General features: G+C 41.4%; 1 protein-coding gene across 1 annotated transcript in view; it reads left to right on the top strand.

Annotated features, from left to right (window-relative positions):
- Window positions 1-22,009, top strand: part of UNC5D (unc-5 netrin receptor D) — a 192,959-nt gene extending 170,950 nt beyond the window's left edge. The window contains exons 12-14 of the mRNA XM_089903552.1: window positions 4,418-4,582; window positions 17,990-18,168; window positions 21,871-22,009. Coding sequence (XP_089759678.1) covers window positions 4,418-4,582; window positions 17,990-18,168; window positions 21,871-22,009 — 483 coding nt within the window. The remainder of the gene's footprint in view (window positions 1-4,417; window positions 4,583-17,989; window positions 18,169-21,870) is intronic.
- Window positions 22,010-23,334: the final 1,325 nt, after the last annotated feature.

The raw sequence follows: 23,334 nt of genomic DNA on the forward strand, positions 1-23,334 counted from the left end.
GGAAGACTTAGCAATCCTCCTTTAGAGGGAAATAACTCTGCTCTCAGTAGGTTACTGGGACCTGAGAGCTACTTCATCATCGTTTCCTTTATTCCTTGCTGCCTGTGGGGTGAAGAAGCTGTAGTAAACAGTATGCGATAAAATATTAATTTATTGTCTAAATCCTACAAAACACCAAGCCAGGCTGTCACCTCTGTAGGATAAAAGCAGCTGTCTTACAGCATGCTACGTATCTCGGAGAACCCAGTGTCTGTCTCCTGCTAGGATATGATTTACATGGTCCCCATCTGCTAGGAAACTAATTATAATGGGACTCAAAATGAAAACATTTCCGGAATTCTTTAAACACCCAGAACTTTGCTACACTTTGTCCTTTTGTATTACTTTCCACATAATTCCTCTCAGTTCAGTGAGCAGCTTGGTGTTTTGCCTTTTTTTTTTTTTTTGGGGAATAAATGAAAGCAAAGATGATTGCCCTGAAAACACACTAATCACAGTGCTTCTAATTCTGTTATTTTTCAGTGTTTTGTTGAGCACTACTGGTAGCTGCTACTCAACAATTAAAAGATATTCTTTTGACACTGTCTCAATATCAGATTTTTAAAATGTTTTGATTGTGTGCCGTAGAATGGAAAGAGAAAAGAGAAGAATTTTTTTGTTTGCTGATTCTCACGTCTTTCTGCAAGAAAACATTATCTCTGTGGTGGGTTTTTCCAGTGTTCTCAGGAGAAAATATACAAAATTTAGCAAGTGACACCACAGAAGATACTTTTCAATAAGTGGTCAGTGCCTTTTTTTTTTTTTTTTTTTTTTTAAGGAAGGTAAGCATTACCTAGGATTCAAAGCTACTGCAGAAGAAATGTAGGTTTGTTTAAGATCGGGACCTTGAATTCAGCTCTGTCTAGAGCCCTGAAGTGCAAACATTGATATTATACTGTAATGACTCAAATTTCAGATTTAGAAAACAGAAACCTCCTTAGTTAGCTTAGTTAGGCAAAAACACCTATGAACCGTAGAGCCCTCTGTTATAGTTACTTTCGTTGAAGGGGATGGTGCAGAGTAACTCTATCAAAATGTGCTGGCTTGGGGAAGGGAGTGAGCTTGAGGGCTTGTACACTGAGACTGGAGAGAGTCAGGATGAGGTGATCGAGGATGGAAGAAGCCCTTGAAGGCCAGGCAAGGGACTGTGTTTGTTTTGTTTTGTTGGCCGCACAGCATGGGGGATCTTAGTTCCCCCTGCAGCAGAACCACGGAGTCCTAACCACTGGGCCACCAGGGAAGTCCCAGGGGGCTGTGTTTATCACGCAGGCATCCTGGGGCCATTCTGGTCCCCCAAGCAGAGGAATCATGTAATGAAAGCAGAGTTCCCAGGTGATGTGGTCACATCAGTGCCCCCCCCTCAATTCATGATTACAGGTAAAAGAGAGACCATAAGCTCTTCCCTAAAGAATACCAATCAACTGCTTTCTGTTTCCTCCCCAGTCAAGCCTCAACCCCCTCATTAACCCGTGTAGTAGAGACTGAAGATAGGAAGGTTGCTGAACACTTTACTCCCAGTTAGCTATGATGACATCAGAGAAGATTACGCGTGGAGGTAGAAAAATTGGAGAATGACGATGAGAGAGAGATGGTGATAATCCGTTTTCAAAAGGTAGACCTGTCTGAGAAGGGAAAGGCCAGCTAAAATTGTTGGTTGATTTGGGGTATAATGTTTATAATTGTTTATAATGTTTATAATTGATTAGGGGTATAATGTCAGGGATGGATGATAATGAAATAAAAACCAGAGATGTAGCTGTTGGAGTTCTCCACAGAGAAATGGCAGTTGGGCGTATGTGAGCAGATGGGGTTTTGAAGAGTTCAGGAGACAGAGACACAAGAGCTGGAGGCTGAGATACGAAGTGAGAGTTACCCGTGGTTTCCTAAACCACGGAGGAGCGTGGAAAGTGTCAGATTACACAATGAGGAGAAACGGCAGACCTTGTAAATACGTATTATTACTGTTTTATCTGCTATAGGACTGGGGGCAGGTGAAAAGGCATTTTTGAGTGTTTTAGGGAATGACTTCCTCTAAAGGCTGCTGGGAGGCCACACCGATCCGAAGTGCCTTCTGCTGCTAGGAGAGAGAGGGAAGAGCTCATAAGAAAAACTCTCAGTTTAGGAAGAAAGTGGGCTGGACCTGTGCTGTCTTGCTGGAGGCGTGAGCAAGCTGTGCTACAGCCACATGCTTCCTTAGTGACCATCAGCTTCATGCTTCTCCCAGAGTTGCCCCTGGATGAGAGCCTCTCTGTGGAACCCACTAGTGAACCTTCCAGCGCTGCCCAGCTCATCTTAGTTTCTAAGAGAACTTCTTCTAAGCCACTGGTGTTTCATTAGAGAATGGTTTGGGTCAAGAAAAGATATTTCAATCAAGGGGAAATGTAATCAAAGGATTTATGTGCTTATAAAGCCTTTGGAAAGCCTAGGAGAGCCAAGGTCAGAGAAAGCCACTAGTGATATAAGGAAACCAGCAAGTTTGGTGATTTCAGGAAAACACAACACCCCTGAAGCAGATGGCTCTCGGAAGCCCCTGCAAACCTCACATGTGCTGTCAGCTGAACCCTTTGGGTTTGCTCGCTGCTGTCAGAGGAGCAGCGAGGAAGAGGCTTCTGCTCCCTCCTCTTCCTTCCAAGTTTAAAACAAGTACTTCTCACTGGCAGAATGGAAATGTGAACCCCCTGCTGGAGAGAGCTGTGAAATGTAGTTTTCAGGCTTCCAGCCCCTGCCATGTAGGGGAGAACTGAGGATGGTGGAGAGAGAGTTGCCTCCTAACAGCGCACATTCTGCACGGGGATAAAGTCGATGAAAGTCTGCAGTGTCAACATATAGACCTTCTCTGAGTCCCTGTCTCTACTTCTTGAGACAAAGATCCACTGCCTTTCCCTTGGTTCAGGTTTCAGAACAAACAAAACCAAAACACGACACCCTTACATCCCTTGCTGGGATGTGTGGTAGGGTTTAATGCGTGAGTTCGTTCCTTCATAATCCCTAAAGCTGGCTCTCTTGTACTCAAGTCTGCAACAATCTAAACTCCGTCCCTCCCTGCTGGTCCCCCCCACCCCCGCCGCCCCCAGCAAGTACCAAAATCAGGGTCTGTGAGACTTCCTATAGAGAAAATGAGGAAACCAACAAGTGTACAGATTGGAGCTCAGGGATAACTAGGTAACTCATAGTTCCTCAAAGTGGGTAGATTGACTTCTGATCATGGCCTTTGGGCTTAAGACACCTGCTGAGCCCATCGCCAGTCACACTTCAGAGACTCAGACTTCTAGACTAGATACATCTTTTGCTGCCTTTCAGCATCAGTATCGGGGGAAATTGTATTTGTAGCAACAGGTGAAAGAGCAAATGAATGGGATGCGGAAAAGAGAAAGAAGGGAGAATGAAGATTACTATAGGCTGGAAATATGAGGTCATTGCCAAGGACCACAGCCTGATCTGAGTAGGAATGAAAGACATTTTAGTACATGGAAGATTATCAGTGACTGACCTCTACTTCACTTTAGTGTAAAGCCACGTGCCTGAGCCAATTGGTGGCAAGCACCAGCTGGTCATGGGGAAAAGGGAGATGTGTATAGATTTTACAATTTCCCCCCTCATTTAGTGAAAATTGCTTTTGCCACTCAATTGTCTGTAAGTCCCTTGAAAGTGGGGACCAGACCTCAATTCATACTGTTCTTTTCTTGTTTATCTAGTACAGTGTCTGGTTGTTAGTAGGCATTGTACACGTAACTGTAGAATGGATGAATTGAATGAATGAGGAGTTGGCAAACTAGACCGTTCTGGGGTAGCCTGTTGTGTTTGTGTGTGTCTCTCTCGGGTGTGTGTGTATGATTCTGCAGTAGGTATAATTTTTATGCCGGATACATTAGCAACATTATGTTTATACAATTTGGCATTTGTTTGTGGTATGGGCATAAGTTCTGGCCAGTCAGTTCTTCAGCATAATTTTCATTTAAGTGAGAAGATGTCATCCTACCCCGGGCTTAGGTAGAAGGATGGAGTAGGCATCTAATCCTAGGAATCTACCCATAGGAGTCTTTTAGAATATTTCTGTCATGGAAAGACACGACGATTAACTTTTGATGGTATTCTTTCTAACTGTGTGAGTCACCAAGTGAAAGCTGAGCTCTTGCAGTGTGGTTTTGGAATTCAAATGTTATCCGTTGGAATTGACGTTAATTACTTTTGTGCTGCTCGGCATATGCTGGAACATTATTTCTACAATTCCACCAGAGTCGCTTAGGCAATTACCTCTCCTGCCATCACCGCCATCGTCATCATCCTAATTACTGTGATTAGGTCCCTCCTGCTCTCTGCTCACTTCAGCCGGGCTCTGCACACCATTGCCCTCTTCTCTCCCCCGTCTCCCCCGCAGGAAGTCCCATTCTCCCGCGTGTGGTGCGGTAACCGGCAGCCCCTGCACTGTGCCTTCTCCCTGGAACGCTACACGCCCACCACCACCCAGCTGTCCTGCAAAATCTGCATCCGGCAGCTCAAAGGCCATGAACAGATCCTCCAAGTGCAGACGTCAATCCTTGAGGTGAGTCCTTCGTCTACAGGTCATCCGACCCCGTTTCTAAAGGACGTTAAGGATTGTATACCTGTCTCAGTTGGGCTATACATATAGCATGAAAGAGCTTCGAAAGGCACTCACTCTTTCAATCCTCATTACTGATAAGGGAAAATTAACTTTTTCTCAGGCTGAGGATGGAACTGAGCTGCCCACTGGGGCGGGGAAACGCAACCCATCAGAGCATAGGCTCTGTGGAGGGACCTTTGCGGAAGGAATTTGTCCAGGGCTTTTTACACACAAAACTACAATCAATCTAACAGTTCATGGCAGACATGGAATATCAGCTGAGATTTATTATTGAACTGAGACACATACCCTAAGAAGACACAAGGTCACCAGTGGGCTGCTTTTCTGCCAGTTCTGACTAGTTGTTCAGAAGTCAGTTGCCCAATCTGTGTTATTTCATTTTCAAGGCCTTGGTTCCTGATTGTCTTACAATTTCTCTTACCCTCCAGGATCAGGGTTTCTACACATCCTCATTTCCATTGAGCCTAGATTTCATCAATACAATAATATAAGACAGAGTAGATAATAATCTCATTCTACACAGTAAGGACATAGCAGTGCAAAAAGGGATAGGACTTCCTCCAAGGTCATATAACTGAAGGGCAGGGTTAGAATGGGAGTCAGAGGAGAATTCACTTGGGAACTTTTGCAAAAAGATACCTGAAATGCCATGGCTTTGATTGGCCCTAAACCACTGAATGACTCCATGGCTCTGGACTTGAGTTTATCAAGTAGACAATGACATTCCCTCCTGAATGGTTATTTGAGGGTAGAGGGAGAGAGTAGCTGAGGGGGAGAATCAGGGGAGCTGGTAACGCATTGTTTAGCAATTCCAAGGTAATCCCTGGCTAGTTTAGAAAAACACACATACTGGATCATTCACCTTAGAACGTGTATGTGTATATATACATATACATACATACACACACATACATATTCACGTATACATATATAAATAATATATAAGCTCAGCAGAAGGTTTAATGCATTTTGTATCCGTACAACTCAATTTCAGGTGCGGTTTTTTCTCAAAACTTGTAGCCTTGGGCTTCCCTGGTGGCGCAGTGGTTGAGAGTCCGCCTGCCCATGCAGGGGACACGGGTTCGTGCCCCGGTCTGGGAAGATCCCACATGCCGCGAAGCGGCTGGGCCCATGAGCCATGGCCGCTGAGCCTGCACTTCCGGAGCACAGGCTCCGCAACGGGAGAGGCCACAACAGTGAGAGGCCCGCGTACAGCAAAACAAACAAACAAACAAACAAAAACTTGTAGCCTACAAGCATTATCACTTCCCTCCTTTCTCATTGCAGCTCACTGTTTATGCAAAATGAGTGTGGCTAATTCCCCAAATAGTTTTCTCTGAAGTGCGGATGGCTTTCCAAAGAAGCGTCTCTCAAAATTGATAGCTGTCTTAACTGACATGTTTTTACCATATTTGCATTTGTTATTGCCAGTTAGCATTATGTGCTAACATAGTTCTGACAGGGAAGGTAGATCCAGAAACCTCAGGCAAGATATTTTTAGAGTCTCTTTCTTGAACAGTCATGGCATATTTAAGACAATTTATTTCAAAGTAAAATACAAATTGTATGGGAGTTTTAAAATAAAAACAAAAAAGAAAATCTAAGAAGAGCTGCACTTCAGAAGGAAGAGTGAAAAGGCAGGACATAAAGATGCCTCTGATGAAAATTGCCCTAAATACCTGTCAACAGGTCGACAAAAGAATTCCAGGTTTAAAAGGTTTTTACTATCTAAGGCACCCAGATATTGAGGATCAATTTCAGCTATTACAGGATATTTGTGTGAAAGGAATGTGATAAGGTTGACACATCCTGGCACCTTTGCTCCTTGCTTAATAAACCCTTGAAGTGCATGGAAAGAAAATGAGCTAATAGGGGCTGCCCTGGTGGCGCAGTGGTTAAGAATCTGCCTGCCAATGCAGGGGACACAGGTTCGAGCCCTGGTCTGGGAAGATCCCACATGCTGCGGAGCAACTAAGCCTGTGCACCACAACTACTGAGCCTGTGCTCTAGAGCCCACGAGCCACAACTACTGAAGCCTGCACACCTAGAGCCCATGCTCCGCAACAAGAGAAGCCACCGCAATGAGAAGTCCGTGCACCGCAACGAAGAGTAGCCCCTGCTCACCACAACTAGAGAAAGCCCGCGCGCAGCAACAAAGACCCAACACAGCCAAAAATGAATTAATTTAAAAAAATAGAAAATGAGCTAATAAACATAATCTTCTTTACTCTCCAGTTCCTTTTCTAATGCTTAACAAAGTTTACGATCACTTTGGAAAGCCTTAAAGAACATGACATCACAGTACCTCTTGGTAAATGGAGGCAGAGTTAGCAGAATAATATTTAGACATTCAGTGGTGGACTACAGCAATCTAAGTTGTAGGCTACTGCATTTTAGAAGCTTTATTAACTTGTTTGATCCTGTAAGGATCATTTAAGTAATTGCTTTAAGCGTCCCTGCTGAAATTTGGCCCAGTGCATCCCCATTTCTTTGTACCAAACTCTGTTTCTTAGGCAAATTTCATTGGCCATCATTTTCTACATCAGAGGAAAATTAATGACTTTTGAAAGCCACTATGTTTCAGGCACTACTTCATGTGCTTTCACATATAACCATCAGAGCTCTGTGGATTAGTATTATATCATCACAGTTTTACATGATGTAACAGTCTCAAGGAAGTCAACCTTCTTATCCAAGATCATAGAGCTAATAAGATGGGTAGCCAGAGTTCCCAGCTGAGATACTAAACTTTAAGACCAAAGTCTGGATTTCTGTTCAATACCACTCCAGGAACCCAACCGAGGAGGTTTAATTCATTCGTCCTAACCATGGGCCTTGTCCATAATATAAGCCCTCTCTTTGGGGGCTTAAGCACTAGTGACAAACATCACAGCATCAGCAATTTTGCCTTTGAGTCTAAAAGTAGATGAAAATTGGGACGCTCTTTCCTCAAGACTGCAGAAGGATGAGATGTACCTGTTTGTGTGTTGGGCTAGAATAAGTGTTCATTCTGTACATCTTCACAAATAGAATTGATTCCCTACATGTAGATCTGCCTGCAAAAGGATGTCTTGATTGAACGATCACTCAAGGCCCTTCCAACCCTGGGATTGTTTCATCCCTGGGAAAAGCATATATCTGGTGATAAAAAACCATCTTATTCTCCCTAAAACTGACTTGGTTTTTATGGTAGACGTTTCGAGAAAAATGAAGATACATAAAGTTCTGAGAAATTGGGAATAGCTGGAGAGAAGAGGCAGGATATATTCAAGACATGGGTCTATATCAATTACTGAGTCAAGAATAATAGATCAGTTATTAAAGGTCATCATACTTCATGGCCACTATGCTGAAAGATTCTGCTTTAGGTGGTTTTAATAAGTTAATAATAAGGTATCATTGATTAATAATAATAAAGAACTAAAATTTTTGAAACGTTCAATAGATATCTTTGAAATATGTATTTTAATATCTGACCCACCAAAGAAAAAAGAATCCTCACATATCTGGGCTCAGAGCTCCCCCTTCCTACCTTACTTTAAAATGGATTGCCTTAGTCTCACTATATTTCGAGATTTTAGCAATGGAACCATGAGAGGTAAAATATGTATGTGTCTCTGTGTGTGTGTGTGTATACATACATACATATATATATATATATATATATATATATATATATGAAATACAAAACATTGATTTTAAATTAATGCAGTGAGCATCCTCAGTGAAGGCATTTGGTTCTTTATGTTCAGCTCCACATCCATCATATTCCTTCATGCCTCTTATCTAAATGGTTTTCCAAATAATCATTCATATCCTTCTCAAATTTAAAAATTATTTCAGTGATCAAGGTAATATATCTTTTCTGTTCTTTAGAGTAGCCATTATTGTGTCAATCTTTGGAAGCAGGTTGGTTCTCCTTAAATTTAACCCAACTACATTACCTAATGAAGATAGCCAATTGATACTCTATAAAGCAACAGTATTGTGGACTAAAGCAAAGTAAGTTTGCTAATGTTGAGCAGAAGGGAAGAATCCCCAAGTCATTTATTTCCTCCTTCCTTATTAATGTAATAATATTAAAGAATCTATCTTTTGGTAGAAACAACTTAAAATGGGAATCTTGCATGTTAAAATTTTCCCTTCAAGAAATTCTCTTATCTTTCTTCCAAAAGTGGTAGAAGTTGGGGGATGATGTGTCTGTTACAAAGTAGACAGAATACTTGGAATTCCTCACTGATTTACAGCTCCCACGTTAACCAGGGAGCAGCACCTTATCTCCTGTGTTCAGAGCATGAAAATCTACTGTTCCTCTGCATATTTAATTTAAACAATCAGAAGATGTGATGCATCCGCTGGATTCTTATTACTCGGCCCAGATGACTTTTAGAATGCATAATAAACGTTATGTAAAGTGTCATCCTTACACATGGGAAATATTTAAATTAGGAAACTCTGTGAGGGACATGGGGACCCATTTATTAAAGTGCAGTAAGTAGAAGAAATACATATTTTTACAAGTCAGTCTCATGTAATACTTTATTCACCTTTAAATCATACCACTCTGTCCATTTTTTTCTGAAGACTTTGTGTATCAGGGTGCTCTTTCTTCTGCCAACACGAAAGACAGAGCTTGGTCAAGTTGGTCAAATCATAGATGCCATGAGGGCATCTGTCTCTGTCTATTGCCATCTTTTCACATGGATACACTGTGTTTTCAGTTTCATTGGCAAGCCACCTTTTCACATGTTAACACCCTTTAGTGCCATTTTACAATGACAATTACCATGTTATCCTGTACAGAATTCCTTTTATTCTCTCTCTCAATGGTTTTTTACTATTCTTTTTAAGGACATTACCCTGCCTTAAGTCAGGAAAATTTTTAAAGAAATGATTCTTACTTGATTTGTATTTTTAAAGGCTAGAAGAAATTTTACATACCATGATGAAAAGTGACGTATCTTGTAACCTATCTGATGCAGTAAGAAGCCTGAGGTGGTTTATTTTATGAACATCTTATATATCAGAAAAGCACTGGGCTCATTGGTTCAAGATGGCAGAGCAGACGGACAGGCGCTCACTCCCTCTTGCTAGAGCACTGGATTCACAACTAACTGCTGAACAGTCACCAACAGGAAGACACTGGAACTCACCAAAAAAGACACCCCACATCCAAAGACAAGGGAGAAGCTGCAATGAGATGGTAGGAGGGGCGTAATCACAATAAAATCAAATCCCATAACCACTGGGTGGGTGACTCACAAACTGGAGAACAGTTATACCACAGAAGTCCACCCACTGGAGTGAAGGTTCTGAGCCCCATGTCAGGCTTCCCAACCTGGGGGTCTGGTAACAGAAGGAGGAATTCCTAGAGAATCAGACTTGGAAGGCTAGAGAGATTTGATTGTAGGACTTTGACAGGACTGGGGGAAACAGAGACTCCACTCTTGGAGGGCACACACAAAGTAGTATGTGCATCATGACACAGGGGAAGGAGCAGTGACCCCATAGGACACTGAACCAGACCTATCTGCTAGTGTTGGAGGGTCTCCTGCAGAGACGGTGGGAGGCGGGGTGGCTGTGTCTCACCGTGAGGACAAGGACACTGGCAGGAGAAATTCTGGGAAGTACTCCTTGGCATGAGCCCTCCCAGAGCCTGCCATTAGCCCCACCAAAGAGCCTGTAGCCTCCAGTGGGTTGCCTCAGGCCAAACAACCAACAGGGAGGGAACCCAGCCCCACCCAACAGCAGACAAATGGATTAAACTTTTACTGAGCTCTGGCCACCAGAACAACACCCAGCTCTACCCACCACCAGTCCCTCCCATCAGGAAGCTTGCACAAGTCTCTTAGATAGCCCCATCCACCAGAGGGCAGACAGCAGAAGCAAGAAGAACTACAATCCTGCAGCCTGTGGAAGGAAAACCACATTCACAGAAAGACAAAATGAAAAGACGGAGGACTATATACCAGATGAAGGAACAAGGTAAAACCCCAGAAAAACAATTAAATGAAGTGGAGATAGGCAACCTTCCAGAAAAAGAATTCAGAATAATGATAGTGAAGATGATACAGGACCTAGGAAAAAGAATGGAGGTAAAGATTGAGAAGATGCAAGAAATGTTTAACAAATATCTAGAAGAATTAAAGAACAAACAGAGATGAACAATACAATAACTGAAATGAAAAATACACTAGAAGGAATCAATAGGAGAATAACTGAGGCAGAAGAACGGATAAGTGACCTGGAAGACAGAACGGTGGAATTCACTGCACAGAACAAAATAAAGAAAAAAGAATGAAAAGAAATGAAGACAGCCTAAGAGACCTCTGAGAACATTAAACATGCCAACATTCGCATTATAGGGGTCACAGAATGAGGAGAGAGAGAGGAAGGACCCAAGAAAATATTTGAAGAGATTATAGTCAAAAACTTCCCTAACATGGGAAGGGCAACAGCCACCCAAGTCCAGGAAGCGCAGAGAGTCCCAGGCAGGATAAACCCAAGGACAAACATGCTGAGACACATAGTAATCAAATTGACAAAAATTAAAGACAAAGAAAAATTGAAACAAGGGGAAAATGACAACATACAAGGGAATTCCCATAAAGTTAACAGCTGATTTCTCAGCAGAAATTCTACAAGCCAGAAGGAAGTGGCATGATATATTTAAAGTGATGAAAGGGAAGAAACTACAAGCAAGATTACTCTACCCAGAAAGGATCTCATTCAGATTTGATAGAGATATCAAAAGCTTTACAGACAAGCAAAACCTAAGAGAATTCAGCACCACCAAACCAGCTCTACAACAAATGCTAAAGGAACGTCTCTAAGTGGGAAACACAAGAGAAGAAAAGCACCTACAAAAACAAATGCAAAACAATTCAGAATATGGTAATAGTAACATACATATCGATAATTACCTTAAATGTAAATGGATTAAATGCTCCAACCAAAGGACACAGGCTCACTGAATGGATACAAAAACAAGACCCATATATATGCTGTCTACAAGAGACCCACTTCAGACCTAGGGACACATACAGACTGAAAGTGAGGGGATGGAAAAAAGATATTCCATGCAAATGGAAATCAAAAGAAAGCTGGAGTGGCAATACTCAGATAAAACAGACTTTAAAATAAAGAATGTTACAAGAGACAGGGAAGGACGCTACCTAATGATCAAGAGATCAATCCAAGAAGAAGATATAACAATTATAAATATATATGCACCCAACATAGGAGCACCTCAACACATAAGACAACTGCTAACAGCTATAAAAGAGGAAATCGAGAATAACACAATAATAGTGGGGAACATTAAGACCTGACTTATACCAATGGACAGATCATCGAGACAGAAAACTCTTAAGGAACCACATGCTTTAAATGACACAATAAACCAAGATAGATTTAATTGATAGGACATTTATAGGACATTCGATCCAAAAACATTTATAGGACATTCCATCCAAAAACAGCAGATTACATTTCTTCTTAAGTGCACACAGAACATTCTCCAGGGTAGATCATACTGTGGGTCACAAAGCAAGCCTCAGTAAATTTAAGAAAACTGAAATCATATCAAGCATCTTTTCTGACCACAACACTATGAGATTAGAAATCAATTACAGGGTAAAACTATAAAAAACACAAACACATGGAGGCTAAACAATACATTACTAAATAACCAAGAGATAACTGAAGAAATCAAAGAGGAAATTAAAAAATACCTACAGACAAATGACAATGAAAACACGTTTTCATTGGAATGCAGCAAAAACAGTTCTAACGGAACTTTATAGCACTACAATCTTACCTCAAGAAACAAGAAAAATCTCAAACAATCTAACCTTACACCTAAAGGAACTAGAGAAAGAAGAACAAACAAAACCCAAAGTTAGTAGAAGGAAAGAAATCATAAAGATCAGAGCAGAAATAAATGAAATAGAAACAAAGAAAGCAATAGCAAAGGTCAATAAAACTAGAGGCTGGTTCTTTGAGAAGATAAAACTGGCAAACTATTAGCCAGACTCATCAAGAAAAAGAGGGAGAACACTCAAATCAATAAAATTAGAAATGAGAAAGGAGAAGTTACAACAGACACCTCAGAAACACAAAGCATCATAAGACACTACTACAAGCAACTCTATGCCAATATAATGGACAACCTGGAAGAAACAGACAAATTCTTAGAAAGGTATAACCTTCCAAGACTGAAACAGGAAGAAAGAGAAAATATAAACAGACCAATCGCACTGAAATTGAACTGTGCTTAAAAATCTTCCAACAAACAAAAGTCCAGGACCAGATGGCTTCACAGGTGAATTCTATCAAACATTTAGAGAAGAGCTAACACCCATCCTTCTCAAACTCTTCCAAAAAATTGCATAGGAAGGAACACTCCCAAACTCATTCTATGATGCCACCATAACCCAGATAACCAAAGCCAGACAGAGATACTACAATAAAAGAAAATTACAGGCCAATATCACTGATGTGTATAGATTCAAAAACCCTCAACAAAATACTAGCAAACAGAATCCAATCACACATTAAAAGGATCATACATCATGATCACGTGGGATTTACCCCAGGGATGCAAAGATTCTTCAATATACGCAAATCAATCAATGTGATACACCATATTAACAAACTGAAGAATAAAAACCATATGATCATCTCAATAGATGCAGAAAAAGCTTTTGACAAAATTCAGCACCCATTTTTGATAAAAAATGCTCCAGAAAGTGGGCATAGAGAGAACCTACCTCAACATAATAGAGGCCATATACAACAAAGCCACAGCAAACATCATTCTCAATGGTGAAAAACTGAAAGCATTTCTTCTAATATCAGGAAAAAGACAAGGATGTCCACTCTCACCACTGTTATTCAACGTGGCTTTTGAGGTCCTAGCCATGGCAATCAGAGAAGAGAAAGAAATAAAAGGAATCCAAATCAGAAAAGAAGAAGTAAAACTGTCACTGTTTGCAGATGACATGATACTATACGTAGAGAATCCTAAAAATGCTACCAGAAAACTACTAGAGCTAATCAATGAACTTGGTAAAGTTGCAGGATACAAAATTAATGCATAGATATCTCTTGCATTTCTATACACTAACAACAAAAGATCAGAAAGAGAAATTAAGGAAACGATCCCATTCACCATTGCAACAAAAAAATAAAATACCTAGGAATAAACCTACCTAAGGAGGTAAAAGACTGTACTCAGAAAACTATAAGACACTGATGAAAGAAATCAAACATGACACAAACAGATGGAGAGATATACCATGTTCTTGGATTGGAAGAATCAATATTGTGAAATGACTATACTCCCAAAAGCAATCTACAGATTCAATTCAATCCCTATCAAATTACCAATAGCATTTTTTACAGAACTAGAACAAAAAATCTTAAAATTTGTATGGAGACACAAAAGACCCCGAAGAGCCAAAGCAGTCTTCAGGGAAATAAATGGAGCTGGAGGAATCAGACTCCCTGGCTTCAGATTATACTACAAAGCTACAGTAATCAAGACAATATGGTACTGGCACAAAAACAGAAACATAGATCAATGGAACAGGATAGAAAGCCCAGAGATAAACCCACGCACCTATGGTCAACTAATCTATGACAAAGGAGGCAAGGATATACAATGGAGAAAAGAGAGTCTCTTCAGTAAGTGGTGCTGGGAAAACTGGATAGCTATATGTAAAAGAAAGAAATTAGAACACTCTCTAACACCATACACAAAAATAAAGTCAAAATGGATTAAAGACCTATATGTAAGACCAGACACTATAAAACTCTTAAGAGGAAGACATAGGAAGAACACTCTTTGACTATATAAATCACAGCAAGATCTTTTTTGACCCACCTCCTAGAGAAATGGAAATAAAAACAAAAATAACCAAATGGGACCTAATGAAACTTAAAAGCTTTTGCACAGTCAAGGAAACTATAAACAAAACGAAAAGACAACCCTCAGAATGGGAGAAAATATTTGCAAATGAATCAAAGGATTAATCTCCAAAATATATAAACAGCTCATGCAGCTCAATATTAAGAAAACAAACAACCCAATCCAAAAATGGGCAGAAGACCTAAATAGACATTTCTCCAAAGAAGACATAGAGATGGCCAAGAAGCACATGAAAAGCTGCTCAACATCACTAATTATTAGAGAAATGCAAATCAAAACTACAATGAGGTATCACCTCACACCAGTTAGAATAGGCATCATCAGAAAATCTACAAACAACAAATGCTGGAGAGGGTGTGGAGAAAAGGGAACCCTCTTGCACTGTTGGTGGGAATGTAAATTGATACAGCCACTATGGAGAACAGTATGGAGGTTCCTTAAACCAAAAAGAGAATTACCATATGACCCAGCAATCCCACTACTGGGCATATACTCAGTGAAAACCATAATTCAAAAAGACACATGCACCCCAGTGTTCACTGTAGCACTATTTACAATCGTCAGGTCATGGAAGCAACCTAAATGCCCATCGACAGACGAATGGATAAAGATGTGGTACAAATATACAATGGAATATTACGCAGCCATAAAAAGGAACAAAATTGAGTTACGTGTAGTGAGGTGGATGGACCTAGAGACTGTCATACAGAGTGAAGTAAGTCAGAAAGAGAAAAACAAATACTGTATGCTAACACATATATGTGGAATCTAAAAAAATGGTACAGATGAACTGGCTTGCAAGGTGTAAACAGAGACACAGATGTAGAGAACGTATGGACAGCAAGGGTGTAAAGTGGGGGGGATGAATTGGGAGACTGGTGTTGACATATATATTATGTTGACATTATATAATATGTATAAAATAGATAATAAGAACTTGCTGTACAAAATAATATATAAAATAAAGGCAAAAAAAAAAAAGAAAGGAATTGACTACTCTGCCCAAAATAACTGCTTACTACAGAACAATTTCTGTTCACTCAGTAGCTACCTATCCTTCAAGGGCAACTCAGATGCCTCCTCCATGAAGCTCTACTACTCTTAATTCTTGAAATACAATGCTAATATCACTCAGAGAGCATTTTTCCGAACCACCCTGCTCTGTGGACTTTCGGTACTTGTCTTGATGCAGGGTGATGTAGTGAAGTGAGTCCTGGTAAAGGTATTAGGGTATCGGGATTCTAGTTTTAGCTATGGCACCAATTACCTGGGTAACTTCTACCAGAGTTTATGTCCCTGTGGAGTCTATAAAAAATGTCAGACTGATTAGGAAATTGAGGCTGAGGGAAGTCCTGTAGCATCCAAGGTCACTGAGCCACGAAATGTGAACTTACACTCCAAAGCAAGATATTTCTGACTCTGAAAACCACATTTTTTCCGTTAGTCCATCCTAACCTCCAAAACCGGAAGAATTTTGATGAGCGTTGTTCTATAATAGTCCAGGGAATAGAACTAAAACCAGTAAGTAGAATCTGTTTAATCTGATAACATGTACTTGGAAGTTCCAAGAGTAAGATACAACGTGCAGCATTTCTCAAAAAGTATTTGACCATATGACTGCTCTTTCTTGGAACATCTTCTGAGATACCCTGTGGGAATACTGGGTTAAGGCATTGTGTTTCCAAAACATCCTCCCTTATGTAACTGTGTTAAATGGTTACAGAAAGACAAAACACATGATCATTCATTAATAAGATCTTTGTATGAACTAGTTTCCTCAGTTAACAGATTTTTGAAGATGTAAGACACACCAAGTCTGAAGGCTTAAAGCTCCATGAGCCTGGACCCTAGCCAAGAAGGGCTTCCATGGCTGTGGTGTCCACAGAAGGAGATGTGTAAAAGGTCAGAAAAACATCAGGGGAAGCTCACAGGGGCAGTTCAGGAAGGGCATGTGTTGACTTAAAGGACAGCCCAAGTAGACAAGTTCCTAATGCAAAGGATAGTTTCTTGGCGTCTAAACAGTGCTGACTAGTCCCTTAACCCGACCTCAGGTTTGTGTTTTAATTTCCCTTTGCGTTAGTTTTCTTCTCTTGCATAACAAATTACCACAAATCTATCAGAAAAAAACAACACCCGCTTATTGTCCCACATTTTTTGAGGGCAGAAGTCTAGGCATGGCCTAACTGGGTTCCCCGATCAGGATCTCACAAGGCGGGGGTCAAGGTGGTGGTGGCAGCAGTACATTCTCATCTGGAGCTCAGAGGTCTGTCCCCAGATTTATTCGCGTGGACAAATTCAGGTCCTTGTGGCTGCAGGACTGAAGTCCCCAGTTTCTTGCTGGCTGTTGGACAGGGCTCACCCTCAGTTCCTAGCTTCAGCCCCTCCCACCCCCAACCATAGGCAGTTCACAGCGTGGCTATTTGCTTTCTTCCAGGCCAGCAGGAGAGATACCTCCAGATCGGAGCTGCATCTTCTCTCTTTTAGGAGCCACTTGATTAGGTCAGGTCCACCCCGGAAAAATCTCTCTTCGTCAATGCACAGTCAACTGATTAAGGACTTGCAGAATCCCTTTTGCCTTGTATCCCATCATAATCACAGGAGTGATTCAGCTCCCTTTCAAGCCTTAAAATTCTGTTAGTCCATATAAACTTTCAGCAGCTATTCTGATATGATGGACGGATGTGTGATTTCACATTGGATATGATGATCTCATTGTTATGATGTATAACTAATCCTCACTGGACAGCTCTTAAGTCAGAAGAGTGGGCAGAGAGCAGGCAGAAGCTCTCCAGCCTGCAGCACTCCGCCGGCTAGTCCAGGTCTCGTCGCTGACTCGTGGCTGCCTCCCATTTTACAAAATCAATTTAATTCTGCAACAAAACCAAAATATTTCCTATAGAATCACACTTGAGGCCTGGGAGAAACACAAACTTGAAAATGATCAACGTACAATCAGGTCCCCTTTGTAGTTTTCCTGACACGTGGCTTCCCAGCCAGCTCCTTTGATCAGCGCATTCTTCTCTGATCAGCTCTGACTCTCAGAAGGTCTCCTTACAGTGAACTGAAATCTGTCATCTGGTAGCTTCTTCCTACTGATTCTAGATTTTTTTTTTTTTTGAGAATTAAAAAAAATCTAATTCTGCTCTCACCTGACACCTCCTTGGATGTAGGAAGCTGAACTCCCCTGAGTGGAAGAGGCTTTTGTAAAGCTCCAGTACACGGTTTCCTAGGCTACTAGAGACACTATTTACTATTTTAGAAGAGAGGGGAACTTGTCAGTGTATTTTATAGACTCCATCACAACAGGCAAGCATTTTTTGCATGTGTGTTAACACAACTTCTCTTAAAAAAATAAAAGTGTTGACCAGTAAGGCTTCTACTTAGATCTGATCCTGCTTTCCTTATTTTGTTTATAGAATGAAAGAGAGACCATCACTTTCTTTGCGCAAGAGGACAGCACTTTCCCTGCACAGACTGGCCCCAAAGCCTTCAAAATTCCCTACTCCATCAGACAGCGGATTTGTGCTACATTTGACACCCCCAATGCCAAAGGCAAAGACTGGCAGATGTTAGCACAGAAAAACAGCATCAACAGGTAATTGGGGGCAACTTCAAAAAGAGGATTTTACTGAAAGAGCTTGAAAACTAAAATGGGGCGGGTGTATCTACGTGGTTTCCAGGCCCTGATATCTGTATGGATTTCTCTGGCTGTATTTCATGTGAAATCTGGACAAGGAAGTGGGAAAAGAACAAAAATATGACACAGTGTGTGGCCCTTCCTGCCACCCCACTCTGCCTTTGGGGACGTTACGGAAAAGTCCTACTTTAGTCCTGGTCCCATCTCCAGGTGTGCTAATTGGGCCACCATAATGGAGGTTTAGACTTCGTCATCTTGGTGCTGGTGAGGGATCCCAGAGTCTTGAGAGAGTGATGGAGAAACAAAGAAGCAAGTTTCTCACACCTCCTCCCTCCCATCGGGTAACCTTAAGTGTTATTTAACCCCTAATAAGGATATGCTCAGCCTGAAGAAGTGGGTGCGTGAATATAAAAAAGGAAGTTTGAGATGACACCTCTCAGGTCTGAAGGCGGAGGGCATCAAACAAGCAAAAGCAGAAGTCTCCTGCTTAAACCGACACTATTCATTACTGGGCTACTGTTGTGGTTGAGTTGAAAGGAGAAGAGAGAGATCCATAGTGGGCGCTCGTACTTTGATGAGAAAAAGCAGGGGTGATGCTATTCAGAGCGGCACTGATGGGGAGGCCAGTTAGGGCTCAGCTGGAGGGACGACTGGTGGGGAAAAGGCATTGACAAATAGGATCTCCTCTCTCACTAACCCACCCCGCAAACCCCAGAATGAAAAGAGAACAAGTTTTCCCAGCACCCTTTTCCTTCCCTTTCCTTTGGTACTTTTTATGTCTTTTGAGACAAAGCCTTATTTTTCTCACTGGCTTACTCTGTCATTTCCATTTTTTTTGTTCTTTGTTTTCACAGACATCCTACCTGACTCTTTCTTCTCTGAAAGGAAGGTAGATGTCTGCCAAGAAAGGATAGAGGGCCGCTCCCTGTTTCAAAAGGGATCCAGAAGCCAAGAACGAAGGGCCCAACTAGAAAGCAGTCAGACTCAGAGAGGAAAATCAAGAGAGAAGGCATGGCTGTAAGAGAAAATGGAATTTACAGACAGGCAGGCCCAAAAAGAACACATTCTTGAAAAAGGCACATAGTGAAAATGAGAGAATACAAAAATGTCTGAGGGTATAGGGGAAAAAAAATTCGGTTGAATTTTTCCCAGCAACTTTGATGAAGGATGAGATGTGTCACGTATAACCTATGAACACCATGACTATGTCAGGTTCGCTTTCTGACCCACCTGGGGACAAGAATGAAAAACTAAGCCAGAGGACAGAATTTGGTCTAAAGAAAGGAAAGTGAACATTGGGCAGGGACTCAGGAGCTCTGTTCTGGTTCTACAGCTAATACCAGTCTGCCCAAACACATCACTTACCATCCCTCTGTTACTTTTTCTACGGATGCAATTCATAGAATTCAAACTACATTAACTCTCTAATCCAGTCTGGCAATAAGAGTTTATGATTTTTAATTCACCACTTGCAAGAAAGTAATTGCCACAAAGTATCTACCTACTCCTGGCTGCTGGCCTTCATTTGCTAAAGAAGCGTGTGCACGTTCCTGCCTTGTTCATTTTATTCTCCACTTCCAGTAAACATACGAGAACTACACAGGCTGCCTCCAAAGCCATCAGTTTCTGACCTTGCACAGTAGGGAAAATGCATTTCAAACTGGGAGACTAAGGTTAGCATCCTTTTGTGTCTGGGCTCTAATGAGCAGTAAATAGCTACACAGGAGCACGCTTGTCCCCTCCAATGTCAGGGGTCAAAAAAGGCAACCATTGGATGTGCCTGTTTGCTTTTGCTTGCTTTTGTTTCTCCCTAAGACCCCTCTCTCCAGGAAAGCCTAAACGTCCTTAGTGTACAAAATTCAAACAACCTACTTTATGGAAAGTTTCTAACATGGTTCTAAGAAAATGTCCATTTTAAATAAATGTTAGTCCCTTTGAAATGTTCACAATTAATAGCAAGTTAGAATAGCATGAATGCACGGAATCTTTGTAGTTAAATAAGGTTTCATCTTTAAACCTTGTTTAGTTACCATATTCGACTTCAGTGAATGGCATTTCCTTCCTCTTTATTCTCTAGCTTAACTCTCCAATAGGAGTCTCATTATGGAGTAAGAACGATTCAAACTAGGGGTTAGCAGGCTTCTTTCTGTTAAAGAACCAGAGACAGTAAATAGTTTAGGCCATATATGATCTATTGCAACTACTCACACTGGGCTTGCTCTCTTAGGGCTACAAATAACATAGTACTTATTATACTACATAATGATAAGTCGCTAATGTGATCATTAATGTGTGTTAAAACACAGGAATCCGACGTTGTCAATATGCCGGTATTATTGGGTAAGAAAGCTGTTGGATAGCTTGAGATTTCATCAACCCTGGGATCACGAGAGAAAGACGATCACAAAGCACAGAGTCGGTCTTCTATTAGGGAATTCACCTACCATGATCTTGTGACAGCACCTTTACCTGACTCTCCCCTTCCCTTCAATTTCCAAAAGTGAAAAGCTAGTAAAGCAACAGCCCTCAAACCATGAAGGAAGCACTTTCAAAGGGAGTGGAAGGAAACATTCACTGTTACCGTGTTGCCAGTGGAAATGTTCTCCTTTCGGTGAATGCAAATGTCACTGATGATAATTTGCCTTTTTGCCTAACAAGTTTCTACTTAGATCTGAATAGGAGAGAAGATACATGAAATAGGAAGTTAAAGGCTTAGAATGTGAGACATGTCAGTGGGTGCACTTAAGGCAGCAACGCAGGTGGCTCTGCAACTTGCTTGGCATATCGATTATGATAAATAAGCCACACAGCCTAGCAAAGAATGTCATAGTTAACAGTTGCAATTACAGTTTCTGTGGGCAAACTGACGATTACTCAGAGTCCATACTTGCTGCATTTTAGAGCTGAGATTGCACATTTATTCTACAAATCCAGCTGCAATAACTCTCCTCTTCAATGCTCTTGGTCACAGGTGATTGGTAGGTAGGTGGGACTAATAAAGAGTTGATCACATAGGAGTAGATGGTGGGGAGCTTTGCTGAGAACTAAACAAATTAAATAATATCAGAAACTAACTGCTTCAGCTAGACGTAATCTTCCATATCTAAACTTCCATAGCGCTTTATATTTTTATGGTACTTTTTTATTTTTTAATTACAGTTAGACATATCTAGATAGTACTGTCTAGTTCGGGGAAATTCAAGAAATTTGTCTTGAATGAATGACATGAACTTTTTCTTTGGATAGTACACTTGACCTTAAAAACTTGCCTCCTGGGGCTTCCCTGGTGGCGCAGTGGTTGGGAGTCCGCCTGCCGATGCAGGGGACACGGGTTCGTGCCCCGGCCCGGGAGGATCCCACATGCCGCGGAGCGGCTGGGCCCGTGAGCCATGGCCGCTGAGCCTGCGCGTCCGGAGCCTGTGCTCCGCAACGGGAGAGGCCACGACGGTGAGAGGCCCCCCGTACCGCAAAACAAACAAACAAACAAACAAAAAACTTGTCTCCTAATAGAATTGAATTAAGTGTCAAAGGATTTTGAAAGTTGGTCTCAAAAGAGAGCAGGTTACATGGCTGACACTGTGGAGGATTCCTATCTTTCAGCACCTGAAATTCTACTATTGGATCATTCTTCTTTAAGGCCTCATGATTTTCATATTCCAGAAACCCTTGTGAAAACATAGCCAGCTTGACCAAGTTGCCGTGGGAACAGATGTTGGATAAAGTGCATGAGATACAAGAGGATGAGAAGGGAAGTGACCAAAATGGAAGAAAGGATTCCGAGATGGAAAGGAGTAGATGAACCACACCTTATTAACAGTTTCTCGTAATAGTATACTTGCTTGAAACTGCGTAAGCACTGCCAGAGAAACCTATTTATTATTGGTCAGCTGGGTAAAATAGTCCAAATGTAGTTTGGATGTTAATGTTTTTGGGTGATGCTAGAGAAATCATGAGCAAATGAAATTTCTCAAACTTCATGGCTGATCAGCGGTGCTACAGTAACTTGTTTTTCCACCAAATCTTTTAACAGGACCTCTAATGAGAAGCAGAATCTTCTCAGTTGAGGTCAAATCCTTTTATTCCCTCTGTCCGCCCTCTTAATTGGATACACAGGAACAGTGAATGGCCAGAGGACAGTGGGAAAGGACAGAGGAAGGTTGCAAGACAGTTTACTAATCTGAGTAACTCTTGAGAATTCACTAAAAGTGGAAGTCCCGGGGCCAGCTTTCTTTTGGGGTGAAGGAAGGAGGAGGAAAAAAGTGAGAGAAAGTGATTACAAAATATATACAGAATGCCTGCTTCACAGGCAGACCGCCGAGGGTGGTCACTCAGGGACCCGTGAGACTAGATATTTTCACTCTTGTGTTCTGGGATTTGCTAGGATTACACCAAATGAAGCTGTCTGGGCTCTGCAGACTAGAGGCTAGAAAACACATCCTAACCTTTAAATAATAAAAATGGATGTGAGGCTGCCATTTCCAAAAATCAATATTCATGACTCTTCTAAGGAGAATTAACGCACAGGAAGATAGCATTCATTACACAGATCCTTGGAGGCAAAATATGATAAAGCTCAAATCAGATTTTCTGGTTCTGGCCCAATGGACTTGTGCAGAGTCTGGATTTGAAGAGCCCTCAGTGTGAAGCCAGAGGGACCAAACACAGCCAAGTGGTTCATTCCACTTAAGTTAGGGACTCATGAAACTGCCTACTAATATGAATCTGAAGACAGCCTAGGGCCAGTTTGGCCATGAACAAACTATAAGTGGCAGGTGTTTCTCCTAAAGGCAATAAGGGAGAGAAGCTGTTTCTATCCCTCCAAGAGAACCAAAGTCACGCTCCCACTCTAAGTTGCAGGGGTGGTGACAAGGGGCAAGTTTGCATTGGTCTTTGAAGGACTAGGTTTCCCTCCTTTAAGCTAATGTAGTTTTCAGATAAGATGGACATGCCTAAGCCCCTTTATAGCCGAAATAATCCCCTTCACGGGTCTGTCTCAAAGAGACCCGGAAAAGCTGACAAAGTCACAATCCCCGGATGTGATGTTTTCATAATTTGAGAAAATGAAATTATGGGAAGGATTTTGCCTAATTCATTAGAGAGTCCTTTGATAAAGTGCTTAACTAT

The sequence above is a fragment of the Delphinapterus leucas genome, chromosome 21 (genome assembly GCF_059928025.1).
Source record: "Delphinapterus leucas isolate spDelLeu-1000000601 "Yukka" chromosome 21, BTC_Dleu_Yukka2, whole genome shotgun sequence".
Lineage (NCBI taxonomy): Eukaryota > Metazoa > Chordata > Mammalia > Artiodactyla > Monodontidae > Delphinapterus > Delphinapterus leucas.